We start from the raw sequence: 25,462 nt of genomic DNA on the forward strand, positions 1-25,462 counted from the left end.
TGTCATGGTATCCCCTTTGGCAGGCTGGTGAAATTAGGGATCTCTTTTCAGAATATTGTTTTACAATGTATAAAATAAGATACATAGGATTATAAAAGAAACTAGTTCTAGTGAAATAGTTATCAAAGTATTTAAAAAACAAGCTCACAAATTAACTGTCTAGATTCAATGATCATGATGGTCTATTCCAATTCTAAATCTATTATCTTATGTCACTTTCCAAGACAAAATAAGAATTTTAAAAAAACACAAAAAACCTCTTACCTTCTGTCTTATAATTGATACAAAGCAAATCTGTTAAATGGGCTTGGTTTCTAATCTGTGTGAGAAAGTTAATAGAGCACTTTTTCTTTTTACACAAATTTAGACCTATCATCCAATCCTTAGAGAGTCCATGTAGAGGGTTGTCTCTGGCAGAGAGTGACAAAAATATTCCAGCAAGCTTTCTTTGTTTTTAAGCATATTTGGTCTATGAAACTGACAATCTTTCCAATGAATACTGTAACATTACGTTTTTCTTAGATTGTTATCTTTAAAAAGGATTTTTGTGAAGCAACTGATTTATCAAAGAAAACAATTAAAACTAGAAATAAGCTTAAAAAAAAAAAAGAATTGATACAAAGTATAGGTTCCATGGAAGAAGAGTATCAATTGGGGTTAAGTAACTTGCCAAGCTAGAAAGTGTCTGAAGTCACATTTGAACCCAGGACCTCCCATCTCCAAGCCTGGCTCTCTATCCACTAACCCAAGTTGGTGCCCCAATAATAACTCTTCAGACAGATTTCTGACCTTTCATAGTATGATTCAGAACTTCCAAACTGGAATACTAACTGTTGCCCAAACTTGACATTCCATCTGTCACCTCCATACATTCCCACAAGCCCTCCCCTCTTCATGCGATACTCTCCATCATCATCTCTGCCTGTCAGAAGCTTTATCATTCTCTTGCGTTAAATTTTATTTTTTCCGTTAATGAAAATTAATTTTCTTGCCAGCTTTCATCAAAGGGAAGAAAAACAAAAGCCTTGTAACAAATATTCAGTGACAAGCAAAACGAATCCCTCAATGGCCGTTTCCTAATTCTGCCTCCCGCATCTGTGAGCTCAGTGTAATGAGAAAGAAGCCCTGCCATGGCCATCCCAGTTCAAGTGTTACCTATCTCTCCTTGGACAGTGAATAGACCTGGAATCGGGAATCTGGAAAGTCAGAGTCAGCCTCAGATACTTACGAGCTCTGTGATCCTGAGCAGCCACTTGCCTCAGTTTCCTCAGGTATAAAATGGAGATAATAACAGCGCCTATCTTGAGGATCCAATGAGATAATATTTCTAAAGTGCTTAGCGTACTCCAGAGAAAGAATTATTGGAGTCAGATGGATGCAGATCAAAGCGTACTATCTTTCACATCAGTGTATTTATGGTTTTATTTGGGATTTTGGCTTTGTGTGAGTGTGCTCTTACAGCAGTGAAAGTGTCTTTTGCATGATAGTAAAAATAAAATTTAAAAAAGTGCTTGGTAGAGTGCCAGGTGTATAATAGATGATATCAATAAATCTATCAATAAACATTTATTGAGTGCCAGGCACTAAGCACCGAGGATACTAAAGGGGCAAAAGAGTGCTCTTGCCCCCTCTTAAAATCTGAATAAACAGAAACACATATACACACGAGTGTATTTTAGATGGCAAACTCATTGAGGGTAGGGATTGTCTTTTGCCTCAGTGTGTATAGGCAGAGGTTGCACACAGGGGTGTGCTGGAGCCAGTTCTGACTACTGATTGGGAACCAGTTACAGCCATTCCTTCCAGATCTCGACTTTCCCCATCACAGTTTTGATATATCATGGGTTGGCATCAGAAATGAAATGAGAATTTGGGGGGAGTTTTGCAGAAGCTGCAGAGGACACACACAACAGCCAACAACACAGAAAAAGTTTAGAAACTCAGAAATGCATATTTGACTCAAAGTTTACAATAAGATCCTGTAAACACCCCATGAAAGACAAAGAAAAAGTTCGGACTTCTCCGATAGGAAGAGAAGGCCCCCAAATTTCCCATGGAGATTTTCTAGATCATGGGAGCACCGCACCCCTAAGTCCTGAGATATGGAAGGGATAATTATTAAATTTTCAGCACGTAGTTTGTAGTTTGGAATTTGGTCAACACTACTCATCAGGGCTTTGTTTATTATTTCATTGATTGTCTCAACTTAAGGACGTAATGCAGGGAATGTTAATAAAGCAGATTAAACTCAAAAGTGTGTCCTTCATACTTATTCTTTTTTCAGAGAACTGGTTGTTAAACCAATCGCACAATCAGTCTCACAGGTAGTTAATGGCAAGGATGGGATCATAGGTTCATAATTTAAAAGCAGAAAGGCCTTAGAGGCTCATCTATTCTATTGAATATTCTACCCTCATTTTAAAGATGAGGAAGTTGTTGCCTGCGGAGTTTAAGTGACTTGCCCAGTTATACGAGAATTAAGAATCAGAGCTGGGATTTGAATCTAGTTCTCTGAGGCCCAAATCAGTGCTCTTTCTACTACATCTTTGTTCGATTCTTTTTCAGTCGTGTCTGACTCTTTGTGACTCCATTTGGGGTTTTCTTGGCAAAGATACTGGAGTAGTTTGCCAATTTCTTCCTAGCTCATTTTACAGATCAGGAAACTGAGGCAAATAGGGTTAAGTGACATGTCCAAGGTCATGGACCTCTAGTAAGTGTCCAAGTCTGGATTTGAACTCAGGAAGGTGTCTTCCTGATTCCAAGTCTACTGACTATGCCACCTAGCTGCCCTCTTCTATTACATCTATGTACAGGTTATTTCTCCCAGTGTAATATAAACTCTTTATGGCAAAGACAGCCATTTTTATCATTTTATCCCTAGGACTTAACAACATGCCTATTTTTATATAGGTACTTTATAATTTTGTTTCACAACAACGAATGCTTATGATCATTTCTGTTTAAGTATTAATGACTGATAATTGAATTTTTAAAGTGAAGTTACTGAGAAGATACTGGAATAACAACTATGGAGGAAGCTAGGTGGCTCAGTGGTTAGAGTGCTGGGTCTAGAAATGGGAAATCCTGGGCTCAAATCTTGCCTCACACACTTCCTACCCTTACTGCTCTTCTGCCTTGGAACTGGTCCTCAGTACTGACTCTAAGGCAAAAGGTAAGAGTTCAGATAAAGACCACAACTTCGATGGCTGATCTTAGTTTAAAATATGACAAAATGAGGGTGAGTGAGTCTGCCTGAGGCCATAGCCACCTTAGCCCCTTCCAGACATAACCCGCTGGTCCTTTCTTCTGGCCCCCTTCCATCCCTCCCACTCCTTGGTGGTTGGGTTCTGACTTCCATCATTCCACTGGCCACATGCCAAGAGCGCTGCTCCTCTCCCCACTTCCGGTCCTCCAATGAGAATCCAATTATCTTATTGAATGAAACATCAGCGGCTTTCTTCTTCTCCCATCAGACCTTAGAGGGAGCCGCCCAGACTTCTACAGCTTGGCAGCTTTGGGAGAATTCCCAACTCTCTCTGGACCTTGGCAAATAGCTGCAGCCACATGATGGGATTCCCTCTCCATCCCACTTCCTGGAAGGGCTGGCCAACTCCTGGATGCAGGGGGCATAGAGGGAGAAAGAAAGCAGTCTTGGAAGTGGCATTTGGGCTATGCCCCATAGATGACGATGACAACGACCTACTTGAGTTGGTTAGGACTGTCTGTCATCAAGCTCAGGTAGCAGCCTATTTCTTTCCAGCTTTCTCTCTCCCAGCTCCCATCATGGATTCTACACAGTTCAACCAAACTGGACTAAAAACTATTTTCTGATCACATCCAGGAGTTTCCCACCTCCATGCTTTTGTCTAAAAAATGTCTCACCCTTCCCCTACCTTCATAGCTCAGCTCAGGGGGGCACCTCTTCCATGAAGTCTTTCTTCTGAACTATTAAAATACAGACTCTTTTTTCTTCTCCTTTGTATTAGGAATTTGTGTACCTGCCTTATCTCCCCCCACCCCAACCCCTACCACACCTACACTGCAAACTAGGACTGAGACCATGGACTTCCTTATCTTTGTATCTCCCTCAGTTCCTAGCAACACAGCAGGAGCTCTGTCAATGTTTGTTGAATAAATGAAGGTTGTGTGCATACTCAAAGGGCTTTTGTTGGTTGGGTTTTTGCTTAACTCGGGAGTTTGGGTCTGCAAAGTTGGATGGCCCCATAGCATATGCCTGGTGTGCCTACAGGGTGATACAGCCTTGTCAGTGGGCTGGATCCTCAGGGGGGCACTTCCTGGAGGTTATCATGCAGCAGATGGTGCCGATCAATCACCTTTCAAGCATTTATGAAGTGCCATTGATGTGCCAGGTACCACACAGGGTGCTGGGGACACATAGATGCAAAGCCAAATGGTCTCTGTCCTCAAGGCGCTCACCCACTAGTGGGAGAGACAACATGGACATAAGGTAGATAAGAAAGAGATGCAACGTACATTTTGTTGGATGGGGAGGTTGTCTGTCAGCAGCCGAGGCCATCAGGGAAGATCAAGGACTTGAATTGCCTAATTCTTTACCTTCAGTCTTAGCATCAATACCAAGTATAAGTTCCAAGGCAGAAGAGCAGTAAGGGCTGGGTTAAGGGACTGGCCCAGTAACAAAGCGAGGAAGTGTCCGAGGCCAGATTTGAGCTCATGACTTCCCATCTCCAGGTCTGGCACTCACGCCATCCTCTGAGCCACCTAGCTGCCCATTTTTTATATCAGTTCAAGATCTGTGAACTCCCTTCCTCCTCACCCTTCCTCGAACACCCTGAGACAAGCCATCGCTGTAGACCAAACTGATGAGGTCCAGGAGGAGAAAGATTTTACAAAGGGGGCAGTTGGGATGGTTCTGATGGTTTGGGAAGGTTTTGCATAGCCCTCTCTGCCCCAGCCGGTCTGTCTCCCTGGGTCTTTAGACATCATCATTCATGGGCAGCAAGTTAAAGTCAGATCCAGCCAGAGCTTGAATCTCCGCCTGGCTGTCTCACACCAGTACACCAATATATCCAAAATGGAACTTCTTTTCACTCTTTTCCCTGCCCGATGCCTCCTCCTGCCTGGGGTACAAGACATCTCTTGGTACAGGCGACTTTTCCCCTCTCCCACACCTAATAAATCGCCAAGTCCAATCAATTCTTCCTCTACTAGATTAATCTTATCTACTACCTCCTGTCCCTGGGCACTCCCTTAGTACCCGGCAGCCTTATCTTTGGCCTGGAGGACTCCAGCAGCTTCCTGCCTGGCTTCCTGGCTTCCTGGCTTCCTGGAGTCCTCTTCTCCCTCAAACTTCCTTCTGCAGAGAGCAGACTGTATCATTGTACTCAAAGCCCTTTCCATGGTTCTCTTGTCTCCAGAGTCCTCCAGCAGGAATTCCTCGTCCCCATATTGAAAGGCCACCCTGTCCTGGAACCTTAAAGAATCTCAGCTGAAAGCAGTCACAGAAGTGGTCGAGTCCAACCCAGATGGAAATGGGGAATGAGGTGAACATGGCATCATTAGAAAAGGGTCATTTGGATTCCTCTCGAAGACACGCAGGGACCGAGAGCCCCCTCCTTCTCCGGCTAGCCCATTACACATCAGAAGCTCCATTTTCTTTCCCCCAGATCTGCTTATTTGTAGCTTGCCTCCTTTGCTTCTAATTCTGCTCTATGGGCTTGGAATAAAGAACAGATCTAATCCTTCTTTCATTTGACAGCCAGCCCTTCAAATACTTGAAAGCAGCTATCCTATTCCCATATGTTTTTCTCCTCGAGGGTAAAAATACCACGCTTCTTCAGCTGTTCCACATATAGTAATGCCTCCTGTCCCTTTATCCCCTGGAGAGGATGGTAAAATAGAGGCTCAAATTTGGAGCCCGAGGACCTGGGTTCAAATTTTGAGTACAGGTGTGACCTTGGGTTGGTCACTTTGTCAGGGTCTTAGTTTCTTTCATTGTAAAATGAGGGGGGTGGGGTGGAGCACAAGACCTCTAAGCCATCCTGGACACCTTCTATACATATTATAGTTTGTTAGTGTTATTCCTAAAATGTGGTACAAAACTATATGCTACTGAATGAAGCCAGAGAAAAATCATGAAACTGTGCCGACTGGGCCCACTACAAATTCATGTTATATAATTTCAACAAAGCAATCCTTTTACATGTCTCTAATCAGTTCATAGTAGCCTTTCCAAATCTTTTCAATCCTCCCTTTCAATCTCCCAGGATAACCTGGCTTCATATTTTACTGAAAAAAAAAAATAATGAAGGAGAGTTTCCTCTTTGCTCCCCACTCAGATGCTTTCTCTTTACCCTTTGAGGGCTGAAATCTTTTATATATTTATTTTTAAACCCTTACCTTCCATCTTAGAATCAATGCTGTGTCTTGGTTCCAAGGCAGAAGAGTGGTAAGGGCTAGGCAATCGGGGGTAAGTGACTTACCCAGGATCATATAGTTAGGAGGTGTCTGAGGCCACATTTGACCCCAGGACTTCCCATCTTCAGGCTTGGCTCTCCATCCACTGAGCTACCCAGCCATCCCTCTTTAAGAAGACAGCCTGCAATTGGTACCTCTGCTTCCTTTTCTGTCATTCTCTTCTGACCTCATCGTTCAAGAGAAACTGCTGTCTCCAAAGTTGGCAATGATTGCTTCCATGCCAGGTCTAATTGTTTTGTCTTAGTTCTCATCCTTCTTGACCTCTCTGAGCCTTCGAGGCTGCTGATCCCTCTCTTCTCTAGGCTACCCTTTTCTCTCTAGGTTTTGGAGACGCTGCTCTCTCCTGGTTGTCTTCCTATTGGCCAGTTGTTCCTTTTCAACTCCTTTGCTGGGCCTTCATCCAGGTTATACCCATAACTGGGACTCTGTTCTGGCCCCTTGATATTGTTTGGCTGGGTGATTTCCTCAGCTCCCATGGATTCTATGGTCATCGCTGTGCAAATGATCCTCACCTATGTGTTTAGCCCTAATTTCTTTCCTGACCTTCAGTCTCATAGCTCCAACTACTGGATAGGCCATAGATGTAAACTTAACCTGTCCCAAACAGATAAGTTGTTATCTTCCTCTCAGGCCCTCCATCCCCCTCTTCCTAATTTTCCTGTACCACGACATCCCCGATTGCCAGTCACATTCTAGGTGTCATCCTTGACTTCTCAGTCATTCACCTTCCACGTCCAAGGCGTTGGCAAGTCCTTTCAGAGCTACCTTTGTAGAGGCACTTAATACATGCTTCCTGACTGACTACATTCTCCCTTTCCTCTGTCCCCCTGGTATTCCCCTCATTTCTTCACTCCTGGGGCACTGAAATAGCCTTCTGGTTGGTCTCCGAATCTCAAGCCTCACTCCACTCTGCTGTCACATTGACCTTGCTAAAGCACAGGTCTTATCTTGTAATGGCTCCCACCCGCTCCAGGATCAAATACAAGGAGCCTTCGCTATGGGCTCCTTTCCTACCTTTCCCATATTCCTCCACATTCTTCCCTCCCATGTACAGTGATACTGGCTTCCTTGCTATTTCTTGCATATGGCACTCCACCCTGAGACCCAGTGCATTTTCACTGGTGGTCTCCCAGACCTGAAAGTTTCTCCTACTTCCTAGATTCCTTCAAGTTCCAGATTAAATCCCACTTTTTATAAAAAATCAGGATATTTTTCCGGATCCCTTTTAATGCTAGTGCCTTCCCCTGTCTTTAAATCTCTCTCTCTCTCTCTCTCTCTCTCTCTCTCTCTCTCTCTCTCTCTCTTTCTCTCTCTCTTTTTCTTTTCCTCTCTCTCTCTCTCTCTCTCTGTCTCTCTCTCTGTCTCTCTGTCTCTTTGTGTGTCTCTTTTCTGTTTTTCTCTTTGTGTGTCTCTTTTCTGTCTCTTTGTTTCTCTCTCTGTCTCTGTCTCTCTTTTCTCTGTTTCTCTCTGTCTCTTCTCTGTCTCTCTGCCTCTCTTTTCTCTGCCTCTCTTTTCTCTCTGTCTCTCTTTGTCTCTCTCTGTTTCTGTCTCTGTCTCTTTGTCTCTCTCTTTGTCTGTCTCTCATACACACACACACAGAGTACCTTAGTATACTATCACTTTGGCAACATCTCTTATTAATTTATTTGTGCATAATTATTTGCATGGTGCCTCTCTGATTAGAGAGTAGCTCCTTGAGAGCAGGGACTGTTTTTTGCCTTTTTTCAGGGGTATCCCCAGAGCTTAGCTCAATTCCTGGCACATAGTAGATCCTTAATTAATGCTGCTTGACTTGACTTGACCTTTCCAGCCTTCCCTGATGTCCTTCTTTGGGTAATTGAACTACTCTTTTTCCTTTGCATCTGTCCAGTGCTTCCTACCTCTGTGCTTTTGTCTATACATTTCCCCGCGCCTCTAATGCCCTCAACTTCTGCCTTTTGAATTCCTAAACCAGTCACAGGACAAACGTCCCTTCTTCCACAGAGTCTTCCCCGAGGTACATTCCTCTCCCACCTCAAACTAGAGGTGATCTTTCTTTGGACTTCCATTTGCCCTCTGCACTCCCCCCATCCTCGTGCTTCATTATGCCTTATAGCTATTGCACAATATTGCCTATGGGAGAGGGCTAGATTTGGAGTGGCTTATTTATAGCAATGAAAGGGGTGAGACCTCAAGTGGCCTGTTAGAATATGAAAGACCCAGAAAACCCTTGTGGATAACTGGCTGACATAATGGATTTGTGCCTGGGCATGGATGCCAGCCTTGGTGAGAGTTTCAAAGGCAGAATGAATGATATCTAGAAGGTTTGACAAGCGTTGGCTTGGTACCTGAAGCAGGGTTTTGCTCCTTGGATAATGGCAAACTTCAGAGCTGAAACTATGAGGGAGCTGACTGGGTGGTGGTAGGTAGGGGAGAAGGAGGTTCTCCTGGGGCTAGGAAAGAGCTCGAGGATTTTAACTTAGCTAGACACTGGAGGCAACAACTAGCTGGCATTGCAGCATTCCTTCCAGAGAGCGGTCCCAGCAAACTTGCCTGAATAATGCGTCTAGCTAAGATGTCTCACCCAGGGGGGCAGCTGGGTAGCTCAGTGGATTGGGAGCCAGACCTAGAGACGGGAGGTCCTAGGTTCAAATCTGACCTCAGACACTTCTCAGCTGTGTGACCCTGGGCAAGTCACTTGACCCCCATTGCCTACCCTTACCACTCTTCTGCCTTGGAGCCAATACACAGTATTGACTCTAAGACGGAAGGTAAGGGTTTAAAAAAAAAAAGATGTGTCACCCAGTGAGGAGCAGTGAGGGGATGTCAGGGGATCTGGAGCATCAGAAGTGTGAATTCTCCTTATGTGGGCCCCTCGGTCAACAAACACTGATTAAGGTCTTACTATTTGCTAGGAGCTGTGCACAGTGCAAAGAATAAAAAATCCCAAACCCATCATGGACCTTAGCTTTTAATGTTGGAGCTCTCTACTTGTTCTCTCTTTCCCCATGGATGATGTGCATGCTTGCAAGTGAGAATGCACTAATCTTATGGGGAAGGAGGAAGCATGGATGTTCTACTTGAAATCTTACTATGCTATTCTAGTAAATGCCTTTCCTTTGAGTCCTCTACCTGGTCACTTTACAGGTAAATCCACCAATGGGGGCTCTAAGCTATAGTTTTGGAATTACAGATTCACCAAGGATCCATTTCTATTTTGTGTTCTATTTCTTCTGTTAAATTATAAACTTCACAAAGGTAGGAGTTTATGTCTCTCTTATACCTAACAGAGTGTTTTACGTATACCTAGTGCCAAATAAATAAAAGATGGTTAAATATAAACATTTTAGAAGCTTCTCTCGAGTTCAGGAGAACTCTAGGTTCTAGGGTTTACTTAGCAACCGTCACAGAAGCTTCTCCTGTGGGGATAAAATAGAGCTTAAACTAAGCCAAGAAAAATGAGAGAGATCAGGGACGAGTGCAATTGAGGGGAGAGAATCAAGCAATGAGATTGCAAAAGAAGTAAACTTATTTGAAATCTAAATGCATGTCAAGAGGTCTGACCGAGGACAAACTCACATCAAGTTGTAACTGAAAAGTCACATTTCTCGAGCACTTTAAGGTTTATGAATCACTTGACTCCCATCAGCCTATGAGGGATATGAGGCATGCGCTAGGGTAGAGGTAGTGTACATTTCATTATTCTCATTTTACAGATGAGAAAACTGAAGAGCAGATTGAGGAATAAATATACTCAAGGCCACACAACTGCTAACTGGCAGAATTGCAACTCCAATCCTGCCTCTTAAAATCTGGTGCCCTTTCCATTATGTCACGCTGCTTCTCAGAGATGAACAAGATGTAGGGCCTTCCGACTCGGGGATGACTAGAATCATGGGCTCTCCAAACCAGGGTCCTACACTATGCTCAAACCTTTCCCTTCCTGCCCAGGGCCTGGTCTCAAATCTGGCTTCACCCACTCCTCCTGTTTGGGTCCCCAGGAGCCTGCTAGGTCTCCCTCATGCTAATGACCAAAATCTAGCCCTAGCTAAATCATGGATTCTGCGTCAACCAGTTTAGGATATTCAATTACCTTCTGTCCTTTTCCCCATGGACTCACTGGTCCTGCCCTTCCAGATTCTTGTTCCCATCTTTCATCCTGTATTACCTAGCCACACAATAATATTTAACCCCATGAACTTTGCCTAAGGGCACAGATCTGCCTGGATTCCTAATCATGGCTTTTCCTGGTCTGACACATTTTTCTACCCCAAGAACTCCAAGACTGAAAGCTATTTTCTGGAATATAGGGGGACTAGAATGAAGAAAGAGCCTATTTGAAAGAACCAAGATGGCTGGCTTTTAGTTAGCATCCAGGAAAGCCTCCAAGTATTAGTCCTGGGTTTTCTGGATAGCTGACCTTTCTCCTAAAACAAAACTTTCCAAGGTAGAGATGTGAGCTCTTAATCATCATTCTTCACACTTTTATTCTTTGAGGGGGAAAAGTTACCTTAAACTCAAACATAAAAGAATGAAGAGGCCTTGAGAAAAGTCACTCTCTTTGTCTCTCTCTCCCGCTCTCTCTTTCTGTTCTCTCTCTCTCCCTCTCTTGCTGTCTGTCTTCCTCTCCTTCTCTCTCCCTTTCCCTCCCTGTCTTCCATTCCCTCTTTCACAATCTCTCTTTTTCTTTTCCTCCCTCCCTTTCTCCCCCTCCCCCTTCTCTCTTTCTTGTTGTCTGTCTTTATCTTCTTCCTCTCCTTCTCTCTCCTTTCCCCTCTCTGCCTCCCATTCCCTCTTTCACAATTTTTCTCTTCCTCCCTCCCTCCCTCCCTCTCTCTCTCTCTCTCTCTCTCTCTCTCTCTCTCTCTCTCTCTCTCTCTCTCTCTCTCCCCTAGAATATATAAACATATATATCCATATATACATGTGTGTATATGTATAGTGTATCTTTTCAACATTTTCTAAGGTCTATTTTTTTATTTATTGCCATAAGTATGTTTATACCTCAACCCAAACTCTCTAAAGATGCTTTATTGTTGCATGATATTTACTTTGGATTTTAGAAACTGTGACAATGAATACAAGCCCTTTTAGGAACTGAGAAATTAAAAAGAAAGCTTGAGTATTGGTAGAGCCATAATTGAAAATTCTGGGATGTAGAGCNCTCTGTCTCTGTCTCCCTTTCCATCTCTCTCTGTCTCCTTTCCCCCCTTTCACTATCTCCCTCTCTCTGTCTCTCTCCTTCTCTTGTCCTCTCTCTTTCTTTCTGGGTCTCTATCCCTCTCCCTCTTTGTCTCTGTTTCTCTCCATATACACAAACACCACACATAAATATACTATGATTTACATATTTATACACATAGCTATAAAATATATTTATGTCATTAAGGATTACAAAGGGCTCTCCTTACAATAACATTAGGAGACAGATCGTGTAAGTATCCTTATCTCTATTTTAGAGATGAGGAAGTTGAGCCTTTCAGAAGTTGGAGAAGTTAAATGACTTGGCCATAATCTCCCAGTCAGCAGGTATCTTGGATGGGATTCAAGCTCAGATCTCCTGAATTCAGATCTGGTGTACAATCCTGCTTCTCTCAGTAAAGTTCAAGTTTATAGATTACTAGTCCAGAGGGGCCAAGTTCAGTGCTTTCTTCTAACAGATGAGGAAATGGGAAGCCTGAAAAGGGAAGTATTTGTCTGCAATCACAAAGAGAGTGGCAGAGCAGGGAGCACAACAGGGCCTCCTGACACCATATTCAATGCTCTTTCCCTATTACAGCCCCACAGCACAATTCTTCTTTCCAAAATTGGATGGCCTCCGTTCAAAAGCACCTGATGAGTCGATCGGTGGGAGAAGGGTGGAAGACCCCATCTGCTGGTTAGTACTGCAGCACCACACTCTGGTAGCATGCTTGTCAGTTGGAACAAAGGAAAAAAACACCACTCTGACCGAGGAAGTTAAACTAGTCTCCAGGAAAACACAATACAATTATATTTTGCTTTATTTTAATTAAAAAAACAATACACCTATACCTTCCATCTTAGAATCAATACTGTATATTAGTTCCAAGGTAGAAGAGTAGTAAGGCATAGGCAATGGGGTTAAGTGATTCACCCAAGGTCACACAGTTAGGAAGTGTTGAGGCTGGATTTGAACCCAGGACCTCCAGTCTCTAGCCAGCTCCTAGCCGCCCCTGTTTTGCTTTATTTTTGCACAACATTAAATACTAGTGGCAGGGGGCAGTGTATATGTGTCACCCTCATTTTGAAAATCACCTCATTGTGCCAGGCACAAAGACTTTCCAATTTTCCTATGATGACTATTGGCCATAGACAGCAAGAACACAATTGATAATGATAAGATAATTACATGGTTGTTTCTGCTTTCCATGCTGAACTACCCCAAATACACACAGAAATTATTTTTGGATTTCTCAAAGCATAGATTGTAAAGGAACCTTAGTTACTATGTTATTTCAGATGCAGAGTCAACCCTAAAAAAATAGCATATGGCCATAGGGCATAAATAAACATAAGTGAAAACATCATCAAAGCTAGCATTATACAGATCTTTAATGTTTGGTGCTTGTAAAGCACTTTCAATGTCTTTTTCTTTTTAGATTCTTGCAATGACTCTATGAAGTATTATTATTATCTACTATATGCCTTTTATCTGAGAATATTGTCTATTATTATATTTCATAGATGAAGAAACTGAGGATGAGATAGGATAAATAATTTGCCCAGGGTCACATAATTAGCTAGTGTCTGAGGCAGGAAAGAACAGTGAAATCTGAGTTTTGCTAATAACTCTGTGCCAAATCAACAAATGAATGAACCTGAGCAAGTCACCTTTCCTCTGAAGGCATCCATTGTTTCATATGTAAAATGAATATTTTGAATGAGGGCATCACTAAACCTTCTTTTAGTTCTTAGTTTTTTCAAGCTCTTATATTGTATGTTCAAAGGTTCTCGCCAACTCAGACATGTTCCTTACTAAGCTTCTAATATTCCTTGTTTGCCTGTGTGTGATGTGGATGCCCTTCTTCTGCCCTTATCTCTTCTGACTTGCCCAAGACAGATCTCACACTAGTCTTCATCAAAACGTCTCTGGACAGGAGAGGAAGCTGGTTCCAAAGAAAATGTCATCTCCTCTTGAATTTTCAGGATGCTGAAAATTCTTACCTCAGTTATAAGCAATATTACATTCTTCTTCATGTCTCATGCTGGCATCAGAGATGGGCAAAAGGCTTTTTGGGAAACCTTATAATACCAAGAAGCAACCACTTAGGACTCCTCAACTCCTTACTCTCCTCTCTCTCACCCTACCTAGTTAACAAATCTTGTCACTTCTATCTTCGCATCTCTCATCTTCCTTCTTTCCATTCACACAGCAAGCACACTAGCTCATGACCATATCACTTCTTATCTGGACCATTGCAATGGCTTCTGGATTGGTTTCCCTGCCTTAAGTTTCTCCCTCTTTGATTTTATCCTCCAAACAACAGCCAGAGAGACTTTCCTAAATAAAGTTCAATGTAGACTTGACATCACTTTCCTACTTAATAAATGCCAGTGGCTCCTGGTTGCCTTGAGAACCAAGTCTAAAGTCCTGTTTGGCATGTAAAGTCCCTCACAACCTGGCCCCAACCTAGCTTTCCAATGTTTTTGCCCATTACTCCTCTTCATGCACACTGTGAGCCAGCCAGACTGGCCTTTGGCTCTTCCTCCTACTCAGATCTCCACCTGCCTTCATGTCTTTGCACTGGCTTTCCCACACACCTGGAATGGCCCTCTTCCTCATCTCGATTTTGTTTTATTTTTTCATTAAATTTTTAAAAAAAATATTTTTCAATGTTTACATGATTTATTTTCTTCCCCTTCCCTCTTCCCAACCCCCTCCCAGAGCCAACAAGCAATTCCAACCTCATCTTGATTTTAGAATCCTTGGTTTCCCTTAAGGTTCAACTCATTTGTCACCTTCTTTATGTGGCATTCCCTGATTTTCTCCAGCTCCTGGTGCCTTTTCTAACAAAACCACTTATTCTATGCTTTGAATATATAGAAGAGAAATATGTTGACTCTGACCAGATTGCAAGTTCCTTAAAAGGACATACGAGTTCTCTTTTCAGGACTTAGCATAGAACTCAGCATATGTTGAATAAATGTTCACTGCTACTTTGGTTTACACTGTTACTAATGGCTTCTTTCAAGGGACTCAGGTAGATTCATGAAGTGAAATTTCATCTTAAAGAATTATCTCTAAGGTCCCTTCCATCTCTAAATCTATGGCATTTGATCTAGGATCCAGAAAGTGTTTCTGTGCTTAGCAGTCTGCCTTGGTGTTTTATCTTCTGTCGGCTTGTTAGACATCTTCATGAATAGTGATCAGATGCAAAATGGCATCTCTTATTAGCTGGAGGCTAAAAAACCCAACAAAAACTCCTCTATTTGGAATTTAAAGCTCTTCACAATATGGCTTCTACCTATATTTTCCATCTTCTTACCTATTAATTTCTTCTATCCTCTATAGCCCAACCTATCACCCTTCTTGCTGTTCAGCTCTGTGTCCTTTGCACCAACTGTCCCCCATCCCTGGAATGTGCTCCTTTCCTTACTTCAGAATCTCTACGTTTCTTCAAGGTTTAGCTCAAGTATTTTTATGTAAGATCTGACAGGTTATGGGAACGAAAAACCGCCACCCCCAACACCTGCCCCAGCAACACCCGACAGAACACTAGGACTTTGTTCCTCAGCCTGTCCTGCATGGCTGAGCATCAGGCCTGAGAAGCAGCCCCCATCCCCAAAGACCAGGGCTTCCCACCCTCCTCAGGCACATCCAATGAAGTTAGTCCAAGTAGCTCACCTTCCTCAGAGACAACCAATAGAGGCAATCTAGGTTGCCTTATTCCTACACCCCCTTCCTTCCCCAAACCTTTAAGACCCTATATCTCCCCTCACACAGCTGAGATTTGGCAGCCATCTTTATTGGGGTTGATCTCCCCCTTACTGCTCCTCTCTTCCATTCCCCCTGCTCCTTCCCTCATTAATGCTTCACTAAATCACCCTACTCTGGTCTCATTTGTCACTTGGGTCGAACCTCTGTCAGTCATATTGACAAAATCTTTCTTGATTCCCTCCCGATCCTCCAGTTGTCAGGCTTACCAATCACCTTTAAACTCTTGTGGATAATTTGTGTATATACATGCATATATATACATGTATATGTAAATATACACACACCCCTATATATATATAGCGTACACATTATATATAACTTTCTCCAATTAAATTGCTCATTCCTAGAGGATAGGGGCTATTTTGATTTTTTACATATTTGTATCTCTAGTGCACAGCATGTAGGATTTACTTAATGTTTGCTGAAATTTGGAACTCTGCCCAAAGAGCTCTAAAAGACTGCCTGCCCTTTGATCCAGCCATACCATTGTTAGGTTTGTACCCCAAAGAGATCATAAACAGACTTGTACGAAAATATTTATAGCTGCGCTTTTTGTGGTGGCAAAAAACTGGAAAAGGAGGGTATGTCCTTCAATTGGGGAATGGCTGAACAAATTGTGGTATATGCTGGTGATGGAATACTATTGTGCTAAAAGGAATAATAAACTGGAGGAATTCCATGTGACCTCCAGGAATTGATGCAGAGTGAAAGGAGCAGAGCCAGAAGAACATTGTACACAGAGACTGATATACTGTGGTAAAATCGAATGTAATGGACTTCTGTACTGGCGGCAATGCAATGTTATGAGTTATGAGTTCAAGTCTAGGGAAACATCAATTCACTTTGAGAGAGACTTATTAGAAGACACATTTAAAGTGACTAGCATTAGTGTTAATACACTGGCACCAAAACAATGAAAAACACTCTGACAAGAGGGATTATTTTTGCCTTTTCTTTGTAATCCTAGCAGTTGGCACAGGGACAACTGTTAAGGGTCTAGTAAATTCTTATTGATCAATTGGCACTTGAAGGCACATTGGTCTTTGAGAACTTGGGTAGCAAACCCCAAATCTTTTTCCTAGCCTTCTTTGCTCCTCCTATTCAATTCTGAGCCCAGAACACGGTCCATTCCTAGGGTTTGTTCATGATATAAGTATAGATTTATGTATTGTCTATTCAATTACATATCACACTTGGAACAATGAGCATTTCTCATCTATTTGTTTTTTTTTTCTGAGGGGATGGTTGGCTTTCTTTAGAAAAGTATGGGTCTTATTTAGGAAAGTCTGTCATCAGCAAGTTATCCACACACAAAACTTTTTATAGCATCTCTTCACATATATGCCTCTTCCATTTGACTATGAACTGGACATGATAAGAAGCACACATCTTTGGTGGGTAAATGGCCTTCCTTGATATTTGAAACCAAAGGGTTGAACAAAGTTGTTGTTATATGTTGTTATACCTTTTAAGGTATCACATATGCTGATTCTAACACAGAAGACAACTTCTTTGCATAGGTACACTTTGTGCAAGAGAGACTTCATGGTGGATTCTTCCTAGCCAAATCAGAGTCTTAAAAAATGTCAAATAATAAAAATGGTGGGATCCTGTTTTCTTTCTATCATTGTGAACTGTGTCTACAAAGCCATAGGTATGATGCAGGATATTATTTAACGAAGCATTATGTCTGGAGGTCCTAAGGGGTCCTGAAGAGGTGAGAATGAGACCTGGTGAGAAGGATGACACACGTTAAGAGGGCCACTGAAGCTGGTAGCAATCAGAGGCAAGGTTTATTGATCACAGCTAGTATTTTATAAAGTGACGTAGGCTGAGGGATTAGGTAAGCTTTTTACATGGACAATGGTTAGTAATGATTTACAATCTTAGTACAATGACTTAGTTTACCTCATCAAAGCTTAGACAGAGTTTTCTATAGGATAATAAATCACAGGCAAATACGTAACCATCTAGCCCAGATCCTCTGGGAAATATTTGCTTCAGTGGGTTTGTCAAGAACACCCAGTTATTACCAAGTACAGCAAAAGAGGGGCTTGGAAAAGAGGGGTTTTGGGGGCCTCATGTGAGGAGTGATTCTGACCAGAACATGGCTTTGATTTTACTGGGGTCCCCTTTTTAAGTCTTCATCAAGGAAACTCTTGATAATTGTGTTTATTTTTGTAAAGATTTTGTGTGGATAAAATAGGTACCTGGATTGGCATTTAATAGTACTTTCTTGATAGCTCTTTTTGGTAATAAGAAGATCTGGGACTCCTACCCTTCTTCTCCAAGAACTTTGTATTCTCTTCTCTTTTAGATACCAAGGAAATCCTTATACAATCCAAAATTGTGTTGTCTCTAACATGGACCTGATCTGTGTATACTTGGCCTACTCCAGCCATTTCTCCCATCTTAATTATCTTCAGTACCATTTTTACTTTCACATATGACACCCTGGGGACTACAATGTCAGAGTTTAATCTTGGTAGTTCCATCATCACTGATGTTGAGAAATCTTGATTACAGAAATCCTTATATAGCTTTCCCGCTTCTCATTTGTTGCCTTCTTTCCAGTTCCATTCTTATATGATTGCAGGATAATAAGTCTTAAGGACTCTTGCCAAACTTTCAGTAAACTTGTTTATCTCTATTGCTTCTTGCCATTTTATGAGGCAATATAGTTCATAATCCTTTACTATCTTCCTCCATAAGAGTTTACAGAGTTTGTATTCCAAACTGATATGAATGTTCTTGGGTTCATAAGCTTAGAGCAGGAAGGAATCTCAAAGGTCATCTAACTAAACTCTCTCATTTTTCAGAGGAGCTAATTAAAATCTAAAGAGATTAAATGACATATCCAAAGGACCAGAGAACAGGATTTGAACTCGAAAACTAGTTCTCTTTTCACTTGATTATAGTAGATAATATGGCTAGTTGGGTCTTACACAAAACTATCCATAGTTCAATTTTTTTTTTTTTTTTTACTTTTTTTTTTTTTTTAAACCCTTGTACTTTGGTGTATTGTCTCATAGGTGGAAGATTGGTAAGGGTGGGCAATGGGGGTCAAGTGACTTGCCCAGGGTCACACAGCTGGGAAGTGGCTGAGGCCCGGGTTTGAACCTAGGACCTCCTGTCTCTAGGCCTGACTCTCACTCCACTGAGCTACCCAGCTGCCCCCTTAGTTCAATTTTTTTTTAAACCCTTACCTTCCATCTTAGAATCAATAAGGTAGAAGAATGGTAAGGACTAGGCAAAGGGGGCTAAGTGACTTGTCCAAGGTCACATAGCTAGAAGTGTCCGAGGCTAAATTTGAACCCAGGACCTCCCATTTCTGGGCCTGACTCTCAATCCACTGAGCCACCTAGCCTTCCCTCATAGTTCAATTTTTGCTATAGTCTCTTTTTAATCTTTTAGAAGGCAATTAATACTGTTGATATTCTTCCACCATCTTTTTCCTATACAGACCAAAAAATAGGTTCATATACTAAGCTGATGTTGTCCTTGGCTACTGTCTTTCTGTCAGTTTCTGGACTCTTTTGGTCTCCTCATTTTGGCAATTTACTTATGTCAATTAAATTAATTTAGGATATAGTGATAATTCTATATCAATGTTGCTTCTTTTAATCTTTCCTCCTTTTCTAGCATGAAAAGCCTGTTTAAACAGGTCAGTTTGGAAGTGCGTTAATTCCACACCCAAACTTTTAATTTTTATTCTTTCTTCTAATTTGGCTTCCATTTGGCTTTTTGTCCTAAGTGGGTGGTCTGTCTGTACGTGGATTAGTTAATTCAGAAATGACTCCCATATTACTAACAAATTATTTCCAGTCTCTTAAAACAGAAATTCTTTGTGTGTGCATATGTATATAAGATGGTATTCAGTGCTCACCACATTCTGTGCCTCCCAAATTTCTTGTCCAAGAAAGTATTCCTAAGATATAGATGTGAGGATTCTGTAGGGTCTATAAGCCTTTGGCTTCACTTCTTTCTTATTTCTGAACCATGTTTTTCAACCACTTTTTCCCTGTCGTCCCCCCTATGCTTGCTTACCTATTTCTGCATTGAAGCCCAGTATATGTTTAATTTTTAGAGTATTCATTTTTTGTAGAATTCTCCCACCTTTGTTTTTTGTAAGATACTGATGCATAGCTGTAATTCATTACTTGGTGTCCCATCAGAGGTTTCATTTTGCTTCGCCACAAATGATCTGTGAGCTATCCTTCCATTTAGCTTCAATCTCCTTTTGTCTTTTGGTTTTACTTATAGTTAGAAGGTCAAGGTTCATATGATGCATTTCCTACTGTTTATATATATATATAAATATATGCATATTTATATATATACACACACACATATATACATATACATATATACACATATAACAGTCATTGGATAAGGCTTTCACATGTAGAATATTTTATTTTTTAAAAACCTTTACTTTCTGTTTTAGTAACAACTCTTATACAGAAGGACAAGGACTAAGCAAATAGGGTTAAGTGACTTGACATTACACAGCTAGGAAGTTTCTGAGGGCAGGTCTTAACTCCAGGTCTGGCATTCTATCCACACTCACGCATAGTGTTATCAGCTAAATTGGCCTTTAAAGATGGTCTAGGGACAGTGCATTTCTCAGTTCCCTTTGCCCTCCCCCACCCCTAATTTTTATCATTTGGCCACAGTCACTGCAGAAGTGAAAAGACATAGCAAAGGACTGAAGGCCATTTTACATTTTTCTCTTATGGACTTTTGAATTTGGGATAGAGCTTGAACCTATAGGCAGCTCCTAAATGAGGAAACTCCCTTTAACCACTGAGTCATTTACCTGTCTCTTGGCAGTAGGGAATATAAATTTGTGCCACCATACCTGGCACATAGTTGGTGCTTAATAAATGCTAGTTCCCTCTCTGACTTAAAAGAGTTGTCTTAGTCATAGTTTAGATTTTTGACTAGTCACACAGCTGGTACATGTCAGAAATGGAACTTAAATTCAAGGCTTCCTAACTTCAGGGACAGCTCTATTTAATACTTTACATTGCCTCATGCATTTTTTTTTGTATTATAATTATCTGTGAGCCAGGTGTGGTGGCACACATCTGTAACCACCACTGCTGGGGAAGGTGAGGTTAGTAGACCAATCCAGCTTCAGATTCTGGGCTACAATAGGGAGGAAGTAGATTGGTGCCTGTGCCAAGTCTGGCATCAATATGGTGAGCCCCAAGAGGGGCAAACTGACTCGTGTTGGAACTGCAGCAGATTAAAGCTTTCATGCCAATCAGTAGGGGATGGGACCCTTATATGGTCACTCTACTTCCCATTTGGATGTGACAAGGAGACCTACAATGTATGCTATACATGACAACTCATAGCATAATATAAACAAATGTATATATTCACACACTTAAATATGTGTATACGTATATGAGTATGTGTGTATGCACACAAAGAATTATAGTTATATACATGCATGTCACACCTCTTTTGTTTTGATTATAAACTTGGTAAAAACTATACCCCACCCTTATTTTTTATGCCAGGGACTGAGACAAATATCTGAAGACCTTTTTGGATCAAGCCCATCCCCATGTAGCAGGCTATATAAAAATTAGGCAAAAGAGCACACAGGCTCTGTCCTCAATTCTGAGCTCACCACTCGCTGCCCTCACCTCCTGACCTCTGGATTCTGCTTGTTCTTGGCTCCCTGACCTTAATGCTTCATCAGCCGGATTCTGGAATATTTGCAGAGCTTCTCTGATTCAGCTGACTTCCCCCCAATCCCAGCATCTCTTGGCCAGCTGTCCTGTTGCTATCCATGCCCTTGGCAGAGCAGGCTCAGGAGAACTAATTCCTCCTCGGGTAGGGATTTGTTTATCCTGCTTAGCTGAATTCAGAGCCAAAAATAGCTATAGTCCTATATATCTCCCTGGCCGTTCAATGCCACACTCCTAGAAAGAGAAGCCTTGTATTCACTGCCCCCATTTCTTCCTCACTCACTAACTTCTCAACCCTATTTTGCAATTTATTCCTGACTCTACCACTTGATTGAAACTGCCCTTGGCAAGGTTACTGGTGAGCCTTTAGGTCCCAACTCTGAAGGTCTTTTCTTAGTCTTCAAACTTTGGGTTCTGCCTTCTACCTGACTCTCAGTAAGACCAAGAATTCATGCCCCTGGAGAAGCTGCTTCATAAAACCCTTGACCCTTTTGCCATATGTGAAATCAGAAGACAAAAGGATATTACAGTCCAAATAGAAGTCTAGTTCAAAGATCTTTCCTGAAGATTATCAGAGACTGTCTTTCCTCTAAGCTGGGGTGTGAGTATAGGGTGACTTTATCTTTTTGTTGTTTCATAAATCCCTTCTCAGAATGATGGTCTAAAATGAGTAAAATAAAGTACATAGGATTATAAAGGAAACCAATTATAGTGAAAATAAAGGTTTCATTCTCCCCTTCTCCCCCAATCCTGGTTCAGAGAAACCTTAATGATCTATCTATGGGCCTTCCCACTTCTCAGGTTAAGAATCCCTAAATAGAGATCTGATTCTATGGCTATCTATTAATCTGTGGCTCTGTGTCCATCAATGGGTTAGGTAGGTCCTGTGGAGTGGAAGAGGAAGTGGTCCAAAAAAATATGACACAAGAGTAGAGATTTAGAGTTAGAATGGCCCTCCTGAAACCAGCTAGTCCAAGCCCCTCTTTTACCAGATGGGGAAACTGAGTCTCAGGGAGGTTAAGTGATTTGCTTAAGGTTATATAGGTAGTAAATAGAAAGCATTTGAACCCAGATTCTCCAATTTAAAACATGGCACTGTTTCCATGATCATGATCATGAATTTGCAATTTAGATGGGGATCTCAGGCATGTATAAAACTCTCCAACAATAGGAGTCTAAACAGTTCAGAAGCATAGGACAGAGATAAATTCAAATCTAAACCCAAATATTTTCTAGTTGTATGATCCTGGACAAAGTGCTAAACCTTTTTCAGCCTTGATTTCCTCATCTATACAATAGAGACAATAATACCACCTACCTCCTTTGTTGTTGTAAGCAACAAGTCACATAATATATAAAGTGTTTTGCAAACCTTCAAGTATTTAAAGAAATACTAAGTTTTCTTACTACCTCTTTTCCTGATAAGCCATGGTCTCAAAGGCAAATCTAGTGTTCTTTTCTTAGTCCTTATTGTTTTTTATTATTTTTAAACCCTTACCTTCAATCAATTGGAATCAATATTGCACATTGGTTTCAAGGTAGAAGAGCAATAAAGATTAGGCAATTGGAGTTAAGTGACTTGCACAGGGTCACACTACTAGGAAGTGTCTGAGGGCAGATTTGAATCCAGGACTCCCATCTCTAAGCCTGGTTCTCCATCCACTGAGCTACCTAGCTGCTCCAGTTCTTGCTGTTTTTAATCTCCACTTCTCAGTCTCTTTTTCGGGATCATTATCCTTGTCCCACACCATCTCTATCCTGGGTTCTCTTTCCTTCTTCTCTTCCTTGGTGATCTTCTCAGCTCTTATGGTTTCAATGATCATTTCTATGCAGATGCCTCCCAGATCTCTATGCCCAGGGCCAGTTTATCTCCTGAATCCAAGTCCTGTATTGCCAAATGCTTATTAGATATCTCTAATTGGATTGTGCCAAAGGCACCTCAAATTCAATATGTTTAAAATAGGATCCATCACCTTTCCTTCTTTCCTTACCTCTACTCCAACCTCTTTACTTCTGCTACAGGCCCACCACAATCCTTAAAGTCATCCAGGATTACAACCTTGCAACTTCAATTACCCCTGTTCCCTCTCTTCTCACATCTGTTTTTTTTTTTAATTCACTTCTATCCACTTAAATAGCCATCACCCTAGGTCAGATCTTTATCATATCTCACCTAGAATCCAGTCTGTTGTCAAGTCCTATTCACTCTGCCTTCACATCATCTCTCATATATGGCTCCTTCCCTTTTCTCACATTGCCACTATCTTGGTGCTGGTCTTCTGGTTGGCTTCCCTGACACAAGTTTCTCTCCATCCAAATAATCTTCCAAAGCACAATTATCCGTATATGAACCAGAAGATGACATAATTAAAACAGGGAGGAACTTCAGAAGTCACTCACTCTGATGGCAAGAATGGTTAAGTGACCTGTCCAAAGTCACATACATAAGAAGTGACAAAGTCGAGATTTCACTCTTGACTCTTTGATTCTAGGGTCAGCACATTTTCCACTGCATGATGATGCCTTCTATTGTAGAAAAGGCATGATTTAGGGACCATTTACCATTCTAGCTGAATAGACTAAGTCAAGCACATACTCTACGGGAGCATTAAAAGCTGGAAGGCACCCAAGTAGTCAGCTGGTACGATTCATACCTGAACGGGAATAATATTGAAGCATCATACATTTAGAGATAAAAACACTCATCACTACACCTGTTTTACAGATGATGAAACTGAGATCTACAGTGAAGGTTCAAATTTGTACAAGAATGAGAGGTGGCACTTAAATTTAGTTCAGAGCCGATGAGGGCTGTCCATCTACAAGATGTGGGCTGAGTGTAAATGGGAGAATCTCCCCACCCAATTTTTGCTCTACAGCTTCCCTGTCAGGCCATCTATCATCCCACTGCTCAGTTGCTTCGTTCAACATTCTAGAATGACGCTCAGCTTTTGGAGGAGAGGTTGTCCTCATGAGTTACCCAAGGTGAAGGAATTTATCAAATCGACCTGAAAGATTTCAGATCACCCCTAATTAGAATAAGCCTAGGATGACTTCAACTTTCATTTCCAGGGTTTTTCCACATTGGCAATGAATACTCTATCAGGTCTCAGAGGACATCTGCCCCTTATATCTCCATGGGCTCAGGCCATCTCTAGAAAAAAAATTCATGATTCCTTTCAAGAGCAGAGTCCAGCTTGCCTCTACAGTTAAGGAGTTAGAAGTCTGCCAAGTGACCTAGAGCAAAAGTTGGTTTCTGTAACTTATATTTGAGAATTGAAGGATAAAATAGTTTTGTTTTCCCCAGAAGCAGACTGGCCCTCAGCCTGTGGTATGTCTCAAGTCACTTGTTAGTCCCATATTTAGGGAGCCCAAATGAGAATGCTCAATGGGTGATGGTGAAAATATCTGATGAACCCTTTCAGGATGAGTAGTTATCTGTAGCACCCTAAATACCGAGGTTCTCTCCTCTAGCACAGACATCTTGGGAACTGTTTGGGTTCTAGTCCATGCTCTTGACTTTCCCCATTACTTCCTGACATCCCCACTGGCATCCCTGCCTGGAGACTAGGATTAATGAGAATTACCTTCAAAAAAACCAAAGTATTTTTCCCCCAAAATATTTTTTATTCTTGCATAACATTTGTGTTTCCAATTGTGAATAAAAAAATTAGAAAGTAGTTACAAAACAGCATGGGATACACAAGGAGCAGGGTGCCTTACACACAGCAAGGCCAAATCACTTCCCATCTTCCCCTTCTTCCTCCTTAGATGAAGTGGGACCTGGCGCCTGGGACGCAAACTCAGCTGGCCTGGGGTCAGTCGGGCTTCGAATTCTCAGAATCTAGAAAACAAAACCGCCACAGCCAGTTACAGTCCTGACAACGTGCTGACCGCCCGATCTGTTCTGAAGGTGCCAGCCAGTCTTCTGGAAGCACCCAAGGGCTCTCCCATCAGCAACTCAATGAACCACCACCACCACTGCCAACCACTGCCATCCTCTAGTGCACATTTCTAAATCAAATCAAACTTCCCTGGAGGAGAGAGGCTAGCCAGGGAAAGGAAGCAGAGACAGATGGAAGGAAATAAGTAAATACAGATTTTTAAGCCTTTACTGATTATCTAAGTCTTGAATCTCTATCAGCCAGGGAATCAAAATGGACAATGGTGACTCAAAGACATCTAATACATGGAATCCTGATTCTTGCCCCTGTAAGGCAAAGGAAAGTTCATGCCTTTTTCTTTCCCTTCAATGTGACACACAAGAAGAAGAACAGAATTAAGTCCAGAGAGACCATACAAAGTTTAGCAGAAAACCATAGGCCAGCTAGGCTATCCTGCCTCCAGGCAGGACCACACACAG

General features: G+C 41.7%; 1 protein-coding gene across 1 annotated transcript in view; it reads right to left on the minus strand.

Moving 5' to 3' along the window:
• Nucleotides 1-24,829: 24,829 nt before the first annotated feature.
• Nucleotides 24,830-25,462, minus strand: part of WNK2 (WNK lysine deficient protein kinase 2) — a 246,695-nt gene continuing 246,062 nt past the window's right edge. Inside the window, exon 30 of the mRNA XM_044670684.1 lies at nucleotides 24,830-24,943. Coding sequence (XP_044526619.1) covers nucleotides 24,918-24,943 — 26 coding nt within the window. The 3' untranslated portion in view covers nucleotides 24,830-24,917. The remainder of the gene's footprint in view (nucleotides 24,944-25,462) is intronic.

The sequence above is a fragment of the Gracilinanus agilis genome, chromosome 1, assembly GCF_016433145.1.
Source record: "Gracilinanus agilis isolate LMUSP501 chromosome 1, AgileGrace, whole genome shotgun sequence".
NCBI lineage: Eukaryota > Metazoa > Chordata > Mammalia > Didelphimorphia > Didelphidae > Gracilinanus > Gracilinanus agilis.